The following is a 12518-nucleotide window of genomic DNA, read 5'->3' on the forward strand; positions in this document are numbered from 1 at the left end:
CAGAAATGTAATTCCAAACTAAAAGGTTGTGTGACCATCCTCAATATGCCTGCACGTCTTACTACCAAAACAAGATGGTTAGTAGGCCTACCCTCTGTTTCCTATGAAACACATGTAGTTCTACAAAGATGTAAAGCCTCCCCTATCATTCAGCTTTATTACATAGAGTTTACAAGATTTTTTTTATTTTTATATTTTCTTATATAACATAAAATTCTGATAATTGTGATAATTTATCACCCCAAAATTGGGCAGTGCCACCATTACTTTTAAAATTCATATTACGGGTTCTACTAAGAAACCAGTGCTTTTGACACCAAGAGTCTCAAAAGACAAGTCTGAACTTAGTCTGAGCTCTCCTTATTGGCTGTAGGAAAAATTATTTACTGCTCCCAAATTCCAATAAAACTGGAAGAGCTCGACATAAATACCAGTTTAGCTTGAAAAGGGTAGCCGGACAGCCTAGAGTCCCAACATTACTTTACATTCAACAGTGTCTTCTGATGGCTACCTTATGCACATCACTGAATCACTTTTTCCACCTGCACCCCTTAATAAAGCAAACATATTGTCTTTGCAGTCAGTGGATGATGCTGTTTCATCCATACTTAATTAGTTTAATGCCTTTTTGTTCTTCATCAAGTTTTTCCATGTTATTCGCTCATCAATAATCCAGTAAACCTGTACTTTAGTTTGCCAGAAGTGTAAATTGTTCAGCCTGTTTTAATAAACCAAACTATATTCTTTGAAAAGGTTTTTTAAAGCAAACCTTTTCAAAGGTTCATTCATTAGAGGAGCTGGAGAAGTGGGGGCATATTAGCAGATGTTTTTTTTTTTTTTTTATTCTTTTAAATCTTATTAGTTATTTTTGAAGAAAAGAGAAGTTGCTTTTTCTTTTTTAATTGTAAAAAAAAAAAGAACTAAACTAAACAAAAAAAGCCAATTTATCCTCATAAAATAATAATAATAAAATGGCACCATGTTGCCTAGCAACCACTTATCAAAGAATTAAAATAACACTGATATAGTAGAGCAGAACCTGAGCATTGCAGGTGACTTGTAAAAACATGCAATTTTTTTAAGTATCTCCACTTTCCAGGTGCACAAATAGACCAAACAATACTGTATCATTGACATGAACTAATATTACTATTGCATGCACACATATATTTCAAGTCATGTGTGCACTGTAAGTGTGCATGTGTGCGTGGTAGCCGGTGAATGCTCACTTGACGGAGGTTATTAGCGCCATACCTTTTCTACTTTCAGAGTTCTGATAGTCCAGTCAGGAAAGACTTCCTCTGACACCTTTGAGATGAGAATGTCACTAAACACTGACATCGGCTTGTTGTCTTCAGGCCAGTACTTGTGACATCGAATCTGAAATGTCACACACACCCACACACACATACATCAGCTCTTTAGAGCAGACATAAGCATCCAGGGAATGAAGCCCAAATACTGGCTTGTACTCTGAATGCTAATAGCGGTGATGTTTTTTTTCTAACAGTGACAAATCTCTCATACGCACTCTGCCTTTCTCATAACACTGAGTGAGCATGGCGATAGTGCGGGTTCCCGTTTCCCAGATCATCCTCCAAAAATCAGCCACAGTGCCCGGCAGAGGGCCCTGGGTGGCTATGAACTCATTGGGACACAAATAACCCTACAGACACAGAAAAAAGGAGATGGGGAGGCTTACATCTACCCTTATGTATGTGGATGTCTATCTGACAGAATCGTGACTAACTGGTACTCACTGAGACAAAGCTGGCATTGATGTAGTCTGAGCCTGCAGTGCCAGGTTCAGACAGCAGTTTCACTCGGTTGTTATTATCTAAAAACAGTACAGGGATAATAATACAGCTGAATTTAAATATATGAAATGCGACCACAGTGAAGCAAACAGCAATGAGAGATAGGAACAATTCTGGTACGTTGTAGGCGCAACGGCCTTGAAAAACTAATTTCAGCCTGGCAACATACAAGGTTTGATGTTTGGGAAACGATTTTTGGACTTGTTCCACGGCAGGTCAGCGTCTGTAGTGGCCAGGTCCTGCAGCAGCTTTGGGAGTTCCTGGATGGACAAAATATAACACATCAGTATTCACAGAAACACACAAAGGTCAAGGCTACAATTTTTGCCAAAGTAAAATCAAGGGCCACGAGTGAGTGAAAGATAAAAGTAAAAACAGGTGACTACTCACCCAGTTCCTGCTGGCAAACTCAAAAATAAAACTCACAGTCCTTTTGACTTCAGAAAATATTATCTAGTATGTATGTAAATGGTAGAACAGGTTTAGTTTTAAAATTATGCATTACTGAAACATCTAAGGTCAAACATTAGTGAATTATCTAATGTATTAAATGTAATATAAACCACTAGTTTTTCATTTTCTTCTGTATTTATTTATCATTGTATTCATTCATTTTCCATGTATATCTTAAGATTTTCATCTACTGTATTAACACTGCTTTACAAATCTACTATCGAAATCATTTTGTATGTTTCTGTATGGTTAAAACAACCAGTACCCCCAAGTTCTTTTAAAAAAATTATATTTTAATGCTAAAATATAATTATTGTTATTATCATTGAAAAGCTGAATAAAAATAAAGCAAGTTTGATTAGAGTGACAAATTACAGTTATTTATTTGCATTCCTAAAGAGAGAAAAATTGTTCTAGTGGTTGAATATTATGATTCTCTGAGAGATCAAACTTAGAATAAAAACCTGAGTTTGTTATTTTGTTGCTTTGCCTTTGTATTTCTCGACAAATACATCAAATCCTGTAACCCAGTAACCCAGAGATATCACATACATACTCATTTTATGTATTCACGTGAAGATGTAAACAGAATTATTGACCAACTATTATTAAAAAAACAGTATTTTTAAAGTATTTAAAGTATCAGCAGCATTTCTGAAGAACCTAGGCATTTACCATCTAGCTGGTGTTGATCAACTAATAGGTGAAATCTGGATCTAATTACAGAATGACATATTTGCATGAAGAAGCACAGATGTATAAAAAAAATGCAAAAAGACTTGTAATTAATAAGGACAACTTAATTGAAGGCAAAATTGGGGTAACTTTATAAAATGTTCTCTATATTAATTTTTTAATAATCTGTTAATAATCTACATTTAATGGCATATGAATGTATATACAGTGGGGCAAAAAAGTATTTAGTCAGCCACCGATTGTGCAAGTTCCCCCACTTAAAATGATGACAGAGGTCAGTAATTTGCACCAGAGGTACACTTCAACTGTGAGAGACAGAATGTGAAAAAAAAAATCCATGAATTCACATGGTAGGATTTGTAAAGAATTTATTCGTAAATTAGGGTGGAAAATAAGTATTTGGTCACCTCAAACAAGGAAAATCTCTGGCTCTCACAGACCTGTAACGTCTTCTGTAAGAAGCTTTTCTGTCCCCCACTCGTTACCTGTATGAATGGCACCTGTTTGAACTCATCATCTGTATAAAAGACACCTGTCCACAGCCTCAAACAGTCAGACTCCAAACTCCGCCATGGCCAAGACCAAAGAGCTTTCGAAGGACACCAGGAAAAGTATTGTAGACCTGCACCAGACTGGGAAGAGTGAATCTACAATAGGCAAGCAGCTTGGTGTGAAAAAATCAACTGTGGGAGCAATCATCAGAAAATGGAAGACATACAAGACCACTGATAATCTCCCTCGATCTGGGGCTCCATGCAAGATCTCATCCCGTGGGGTCAAAATGATCATGAGAACGGTGAGCAAAGATCCCAGAACCACACGGGGGGACCTGGTGAATGACCTGCAGAGAGCTGGGACCAAAGTAACAAAGGTCACCATCAGTAACACACTACAACGGCAGGGAATCAAATCCCGCAGTGCCAGACGTGTTCCGCTGCTGAAGCCAGTGCATGTCCAGGCCCGTCTGAAGTTTGCCAGAGAGCACATGGATGATACAGCAGAGGATTGGGAGAATGTCATGTGGTCAGATGAAACCAAAGTAGAACTTTTTGGTATCAACTCAACTCGTCGTGTTTGGAGGAAGAAGAATACTGAGTTGCATCCCAAGAACACCATACCTACTGTGAAGCATGGGGGTGGAAACATCATGCTATGGGGCTGTTTTTCTGCCAAGGGGACAGGACGACTGATCCGTGTTAAGGACAGAATGAATGGGGCCATGTATCGTGAGATTTTGAGCTAAAACCTCCTTCCATCAGTGAGAACTTTGAAGATGAAACGAGGCTGGGTCTTCCAACATGACAATGATCCAAAACACACCGCCCGGGCAACAAAGGAGTGGCTCCGTAAGAAGCATTTGAAAGTCCTGGAGTGGCCTAGCCAGTCTCCAGACCTCAAGCCCATAGAAAATCTGTGGCGGGAGTTGAAAGTCCGTGTTGCTCGGCGACAGCCCCAAAACATCACTGCTCTCGAGAAGATCTGCATGGAGGAATGGGCCAAAATACCAGCTACTGTGTGTGCAAACCTGGTAAAGACCTATAGTAAACGTTTGACCTCTGTTATTGCCAACAAAGGTTATGTTACAAAGTATTGAGTTGTATTTTTGTTATTGACCAAATACTTATTTTCCACCCTGATTTACGAATAAATTATTTACAAATCCTACCATGTGGATTCATGGATTTGTTTTTCACATTCTGTCTCTCACAGTTGAAGTGTACCTCTGGTGCAAATTACTGACCTCTGTCATCATTTTAGGTGGGGGAACTTGCACAATCGGTGGCTGACTAAATACTTTTTTGCCCCACTGTATTTAACTTTATCTAATTTACCTCTGTTTTTGTATTTATAGTTTATTTATTGGTGTGGTATGCACAGGGGAAGGTTGTAAAGAAAAACGTACAGAAAACTCCTCCTGGAACTTGGAATTGTCATTGGCACACAGATCCTCTACATGCTGCAGAAAAGACTTCTTGTTGACAGGCCTGTCGGTGAGGGCGGGGGAGAAATGCACTGAATGTGAGAAGCAGAAGAGGATGCACAGTAACTCTATGCCTATATGTGATTTTCTTTAAACACATTCAAGGATACAAGCAAGATTAAGCAGTACAGGGCAGACTCTTTCATGCTGCACTGTGTGCATATTTGAAATATTTACACAGGACGACTTACTTGAGTGATTTCCTGTAGCTGAGCAGCCTGGATAAAAATAGACAGTAAAAATCAACCAATATAAACAAATTAACTCAGTAATCACAGCCCACACGACAGCATTTTCTGTCCACGACAGAACTGAACTGATCCCCGCTTCAGACAGAATATGGCGATGTGTTGAAGGCAGGGACGGTTAACCATTTTTTAATCGCTTTGGTTAAACATCGACACAGACTTTGATGTTTTGTTCTAAAGGAATATGTGAACATCAGTAGCATCAATTGAATGCAGCTATTCCCCCGAGGAAGCCTTCTTGTTGCAGCGCTGTGACATGCAGCTACGCAGATCCTCAGCCATCAATAAAGCTTACACATTAGTACCCTACAAGAGTGCTAAGCCTTCCGAGCAATTTTTAGATAACAAGTTGGCAAACAAATTAAAATGGTCTTAAGCAGAGGTCTGTCAGCAACTCTCCAGCTTCCCTGACATTGATGGAGAATAGGGAGCAGTTTGTAGGTAATACATTGATGTCACTGATTTGTTCAACTTTTGATCTCCACTGAAGGTTTACTAAGCAGCACAGATGGATTATCTAATGAAAGCTTAATGAGTAACACTGTGATGACACACATGCACGCAAAGCAGACTACAGCTTACAAACAGATATATGCAACAAAATGTGCCACACACATGCTAAAAGCCCAACTTACTGGATCACATAAATCTCTTTCCGTCGAAAGAAGAATGAAGAATACCTGGTGGGAGAGAAGTGCTCAGTGAGAGAAAAACAAAAGCCTAAGCGAGCAAATGCAGGTGCTTAAGTTGTGCGGAAGAAATCTGGCTAAATACAATGGAATGTGTGTTATTTTAATATGAAACTCAGCAAAGCATTAGTGCAGGCATACCACAGAGTCAAGGACAGTCCTCATTTAATGTAGATCTGCTGAAAATAGATGACCTCAGTGCAAGGGCACATCAGCTAAGGACTTAGCTGGTACCCTTCTATGCATCTAACTGGAAAATATATTTTAAGTTGCTTGAACTTGTCTCCTGTTGCTGCTGCACCTGCAGCTCCCTTTGCAACCCATCTCCAGTCTATCTCCTCCCTTTAATGCTCTGCCTGACCATATTGCCAAATATAAATTGTTGTAAACTGCAAATAATGTTGAAAATTAAGCTGCCAGGCAAGAGGAAAAAAAGAAGTTTGTGGATGTAGTGATGGAGGACATACAGAGGTTGGAAGTGACAGAGGAGAGGATGCTATGGATAGAGTGACATGGAGGCATTGAGCAGCCAAAAGAAGAAGATGGATATTCTTGTGAGAGAGGTAGCGTGTATAGAGACCTCGTTTCATCACCTAACTTGGGAAGAGAGTCTGGTTACAACAAAGCATGGAAAAGAATCTGTCCTAATGACCGCAATGTGAACTACGTATGGATATTTTGGTTCACATTTTTTTGCTTGTTTGAAACTTAAAAAGAGTGGTTGACAAACTGTCCTCAGGAACTGCATCCTTTATCAATTGCCTAATTAGAAGAGATAAGTAGCAATTATCCTCTGCAGGGAAGAACTTGTATTTATCTTCTTGTAATTAGGTTCTGTGTTTTAATACTCGTACACGGTCAACTTTTCCTGAAGACAGACACATTTACTCACCTACATGGACCTCTTTATTTTTGTTTTCTGTTGTGTTTTGTCAGTGTGTGGCTGACAGTATTCTTTAAATGTTGTGGAAGGAAGGGGTTCACTTAGAGGTTGTTTACATGTTATTTTCAGTAATGAAAATAGAGTTTGTTGCGCTAATTTTACATGGGATTCTGCCTTTTCCAAGTGCTTTTAGACATTAAATTAGGAACATTTTAACGTGATGAAATAATGAAATTACCTATAAACAAGGTCACTGAATGAGGCAATATGAATCATAATACGTAAATGTACAGAAATATACGGTTAACAGTTGGTTTAAATAATAATGGATTGCATGCCCTGGGACAGACTGACAGAGGCGAGGCTGCCATATCGCACCATCGACCCCTCTGGCCATCACCAGTAGGCGAAGAGTCTTGACCACGGACACAATACCGAGAGTGTCCGAGCCGGGGCTCGAACTGGCAACCTTCTGATTACAAGGCGAACTGCCAACTCTTGAGCCACGATCGCCCTAAACAGCAATGATAATAATACTTGTGTGATGTAACACAAGCTTATAGGAATCATGTTATATACTTTTCCATAGCATTAAATTTGAATTCAACAGTTCAATCTTTCAAATAACAGACAGATATTTGTGAGATCATGATACATTTGTGAATGTATTTTAACAATCTAAATATGCATATGTACAAACAGATACATTTAATAATCATGAAAATTATGTTTTATTACATTACAGTGAAATGTGAAATTTAAAATGTGAAAGAACAAAACTGTAAAATGCACAGTAAAAAAATTTTATATTAGGATTTTTTCCTACAGTGCAGCCATACCCGCGACCTTGTGGTTGTTAGTTCACATTCATTGGCCGATGCGTCATGTTATTATGTGTCCCAACATCCAATGGCATGTCACATTGTTTTCATGGCCACACCCTCACCCCAGGTGCAGAGGCCTATTTCTGTTCAGGAATGTTGTGAATACTTTGAGATTCATATTAATTGCAATTCCTACCTCTACATTTATTTTTTAAAATATATAATTAGCACAGCGTGGCCGTGCAATGTTTTATATGTTTTTTTTTAGTTTTTATTCCTATTAATTATATTTTCACTTGTTACCTCTGAATTATTGAATCAGACCTAGATGACATGAAATTTTCAGCAACATTATAATTCAAATACTCCTTTAATTATTGATTATTCTCATTAATTTTTGATCATTTTATATATTTTCCCATAGTATTACATTTGAATTTAACAGATCATTCTCTCACATGACAGACAAATATTTGTGAAATTATGATACATTTCTGAATGTATTTTTACAATCTAAATATGCATATGTACAAAAAAATATATTTAAAAAACAAGTAAAGTGTGTTTTTAGTATTTAATACTAAATACTAAATACTAAGTAAAGTGTGTTTTACTATGTTTACAGTGATGTTATGTTATTTTACCTTTGACATGTAAAATCACAGTCTACTTATGTAAATTTCATGATATTCTAGAAAGACAGTACAAAACTGTAAAATATACAGTAAGATACTTTGACATTACTATTTTTTGGAACAGTGTAGATATATATATAGAGGATCTACTATTACAAAGCATTTGGCAGTATAGTATATACAGTAACATTTCTGCTTAGTGGACAATCTGCTCTACCTATTAGCTGCTGATTAATGAATCAGATTATAAACCAGTGTTTATACTGACGTACATATTTTTTTTCCTCAAGTTTACTGCTATAGTCGAACCATCGGTGGCACTCATAAATCATAAACAACAACTAAACCTGAGTTTGATTCTCACCAGATTCAAAATTGCAGCTTGTAAAGGAAGAGCAGCTTGCACCACTTAGTGTCTGCACTCTTGTTTGTGCCAAAGACAAAAAAAACCCCAGTAAAGCTAGATGCTAAATTTGTCTGTGAGGATGGTGGGAGAAAGGAGACAGGAAGACTTGTCTGTTCTGCAGAGAACTGAAGATAAATTATAAAGCCACTTTAGTGCTGCATTGTGTCTCTGTGCTGCTGCTATTTTCTGCACAAACTCTACAACACTAGAAGATTTTGTGCTGACAGGAGCGCACATCAAGTTGGCTGCAGCAAAGGCATTTTTTGTCTTGTTGACTGAGATTTAAGATCGTGTTTGGAGAAGCTAAATTAAGCCTGAAGTCATGTAGTACGCACCCTAATTCAGTTGCCTGAAATGTGCATGTTATATTCGTCAAAGTGACGCTTTTAGATTAAAACTAGCACAAACTTACTGGTTGAGTTTTTCTTGTTTTAGCTCCATATCTGCTACGGCGATCAGCTGATCCAGCTTACACTTAGTCTCTATGATCTCTGCCTCTCTGGGCGAATACGTCCCACCTTCCTTTTTACGCTGGTGGATCCTGACATGTCAATAAATCAAACAGGTAAATAATGATACAAATACATGTGTAAAATGAGTGAAGTTTTGTTTTCAAATGATGTAATGCTCAACTAGCCACGATTAAGACTATTAATATATGCAAATGAGTGAGTGTCTATCGCCATTTTACTTGACTGAGCCACAGATGATGATGATGAGTAACACAGCCAAGAAGAAGGAGAGCAGAACGCCCAGAATTATCTGCTCTTCTCTGGTCAACAGCCCATCGCCTGGAGCTGGAGGGTCACAGAAATGGCAATAAAGCAACCCATGCATTGGTAATTAATTTGACAATAAAATGATGCATTAGTAAATTTCCCCATACTTCTTAACAGAGAAGAATTCACAGAATGATAAACATTAATTCAAAAAAAGAAGAGGGCTTTGCCACACAGGTTACCCCTTTCCTTAGTACAGCAGTACCTGTTTTGATATGCTCCGAGTATTCAGAGTCTGTGTATTCCCCGTTGACGTTAGTGGCTCTGAACTTAAACCTGGTAAATATAAGACAACACACAAGACTTTGCATTAGCTTTTACCAAAAATAAACATAAAAAAAAAGTTGTTTAGTTTTTTCTATTTGACTGTGTCTGTGGCGCACTCACACATAGACAGAGTTAGGCTTCAAAGGTCCATTGCAGAAATACTCAGTGTTGTTGCCCGTGCAGTCATTGCTCTTGCCGATCACATATTCTGCAGCAGTTTGGTTGTACCTCTGTGACCAACCATCTCTAAACACACCTCTGAGATGTGCATTCATACTTGAGTCACTGCACGGGGGGTTGGGGAACCCTGAGTCAGTAAAGTAAGGGGCGGGATGATCATAGTACGCGCTCTTCCAGTTGGTCACGTTCTTGTTGTCCTTCACTGTGGCAAGATAAAAGTTAGAGAGGAGAAGAAGTGCAAAGAGGCCAAGTCAAATTTCAGCTGCTTAAGTTTTGACTTGCTTTTTTCTTTGAGGTAGGGACAAAGTAACATAGTGTAAACTCTGATTTAAAACACACACACATACAAAGACAGACACCCGAGTCGAGTGTATCCAACTAAAAGTGATGGCTGTCAATGTTTTTTAAGAGTCATACCCCCTGACTCGGCCACGATGACCTGAATTTTTGTGATTGGTCCATTGTCGTCACTATAGAAACATGCAGGCATGTGGATGGTGATACTCCTGTGGGTAACCATGGCAACCCCTCCATAGCTCAGCATTGCCTGAGGTTTTTGGGTTGGCTTGGATGGGGCTGAAACACACACACACACACACACAACCACACACATGAGCACACCCAGAAACACACGCACACGTGTGTGCGTAGAAGTTGCGTCTGTGTGAGAAGATGTACTTTTAATCTGCCACATTTACATATATAACACGACAAACAGGCTGGAATAAATGCATAATTAGCACCCATCTAATAATACTACCAAGATACATTTACTGTATCAGAGCGGCCCTGAATGCCGAGCAATAATACTGTGCAGTGGTAGTTTTCTGTCTCACACTATGCTGCACTGCTGCATCAAGAAAGAAAGACTCTGGAGCATTGCAGAGCACAGACAAGACAGACAGGCTTGTACCTTTGATCCCTGTAGTAATCAGGACACGTGAGCTGAGTGGGCTCTTGCCAGCCCCGTTCTTTGCTGAAATCTGCAGTCAGACAAGCACAAGAGAGAAGGGAATACAAAAGTAAGAAAGACCAGCACAGAAAGGAACTAAAGCATTGAAAAGTTTAACAAGTCCAAGCTTTTGGTTGATGGTAGGCTTGGTTGTTTGGCTAGTATAGGTGCGCTGGTGTTGTGTAAAAGGAGATGAGATCATAAAGTTCTATAACTGAAGTTTCCCCTTCAGTTGTCTCCTTGTGCAGCTTTGAACTGCTCTTAAAGCTTTAAGTTGCTCCATGGAAGCCTTGTTCTGGCCAATTGTGCTTTTACTTCACCTACAACCTCAAACTTACAGAGCAAGAACCAACTTCTATCTCAAGCTGATCCAAATTTCATTTCGAGAATTATCACCAGTGCTCAGAGTTCCAGCTACAATTTAGAGATGAAGCTGCAGTTATTTAGAGACAGAGCCCACAGTTTCATAGCCAGGGAGTACATTATCAGTGAGTTACGAGGCCTGTTACATTTTTCCACTGGGAATTTTCCAGGAATCGGAGGGAAAACTTTTAGAAGAACTGCGGTGTATGCCAACATGAGTCTGCACCTAAGGGAATGAAAAGACACTTTTGGTCGCAAGTATACTTACTTCACTACAACCATGATGTTGGATAATCTGAGCCATCTGATGAACCATTTGCACAATACTGTATATTTGTTTTATAATTTTTTGGGGACATTGTTTTTCTTACATGGAGAACTTACACACCGAATCTCAAGTTTGCAATGAAAAGAAAAGAATTCACTTCACACAGCGGTGTGTTTTTTACCTGTAAACTGTAGGTCCGTCCTCCCTTTAGCCCTTCTATTACAGCATCCATCGTGTTATTCTCTTTTTGGATGATGTTAAGGCTAATGTTTCTGACCAGCTGGTCCTTCTCATAGATGTATACAATGTATTCTGTGATGTTTCCATTGGGCTCCTCTGGAGGGTTAAAGGTCAACTTCACAGCACGCACTTCCTCTGGGATTACTGAAACTGTCACATTCTTTGGAGGGTCTTTAGGTTCTGGGGTCAGATACAAGACAACAGTATTAATTTGGTCAACTCTAAAGGTGGGCAGAAGGTGGTGCAGACACTACAATGTGAAGACGTACCCTCCTCCTTTGTTTGAAAGTAAATGGGTCCAATGGCTTTCCCATCACTGCTAGCGTGCTCCAAGTCACCAGTGAAGGCAGTGATAGTCACAGAGTAACGACTGAAAGCCGTCAAGTTAGTAACAACAATGGTCATCAACTCCCCTGGAGCCCTGACTATTGAGATATTCACCCCGGGACCATCCACCTGGCATTACAGGACATTATGTAGAAAAGTTATTAAGTTATACTGGATTGCTTTTATAGCCTTGTACTTAAATTGCTACTGCTTTTTGAGAAAGCCTGAACAACATAATAGCCTGTTGAGCTGTTCTAAGAATAGCCAACTTTGTTCTACAGTTCATTGGTGACATGCTCATATTTGTGACAAACACAGTCTAACGAGATGACCTGCACAAGATAAGAAGTCAGTCCAGAGAGAACAGCTGGAGCGTCCCACGCAATGTGAAAGCTGTTGGAGGTGGAAGTCACTTTCAGGTCACGGGGAGGAGCATCGGGGTCTGAGGAAGGAAATGAGAGAAACACTGAAAACTGAGTGGCTCCGGTTATATGAATCAAACAAGACTAA

General features: G+C 39.1%; 1 protein-coding gene across 1 annotated transcript in view; it reads right to left on the reverse strand.

Moving 5' to 3' along the window:
* Nucleotides 1-12518, reverse strand: part of ptprq (protein tyrosine phosphatase receptor type Q) — a 34386-nt gene that overhangs the window by 3281 nt on the left and 18587 nt on the right. Inside the window, exons 24-39 of the mRNA XM_085282066.1 lie at nt 12341-12450; nt 11951-12137; nt 11623-11861; nt 10772-10841; nt 10276-10434; nt 9799-10060; nt 9617-9687; nt 9324-9429; nt 9045-9173; nt 5831-5875; nt 5139-5165; nt 4870-4951; nt 1987-2077; nt 1761-1837; nt 1532-1666; nt 1255-1380 (exon numbers count right to left, since the gene is read on the reverse strand). Of these exons, the coding sequence (XP_085138192.1) occupies nt 1255-1380; nt 1532-1666; nt 1761-1837; nt 1987-2077; nt 4870-4951; nt 5139-5165; nt 5831-5875; nt 9045-9173; nt 9324-9429; nt 9617-9687; nt 9799-10060; nt 10276-10434; nt 10772-10841; nt 11623-11861; nt 11951-12137; nt 12341-12450 (1916 nt within the window). The remainder of the gene's footprint in view (nt 1-1254; nt 1381-1531; nt 1667-1760; nt 1838-1986; nt 2078-4869; nt 4952-5138; nt 5166-5830; nt 5876-9044; nt 9174-9323; nt 9430-9616; nt 9688-9798; nt 10061-10275; nt 10435-10771; nt 10842-11622; nt 11862-11950; nt 12138-12340; nt 12451-12518) is intronic.

This window comes from Mchenga conophoros, linkage group LG7 (assembly GCF_057382185.1).
Source record: "Mchenga conophoros isolate Kocher_MC1m ecotype Shallow Benthic linkage group LG7, M_conophoros_male_GT1.1, whole genome shotgun sequence".
Lineage (NCBI taxonomy): Eukaryota > Metazoa > Chordata > Actinopteri > Cichliformes > Cichlidae > Mchenga > Mchenga conophoros.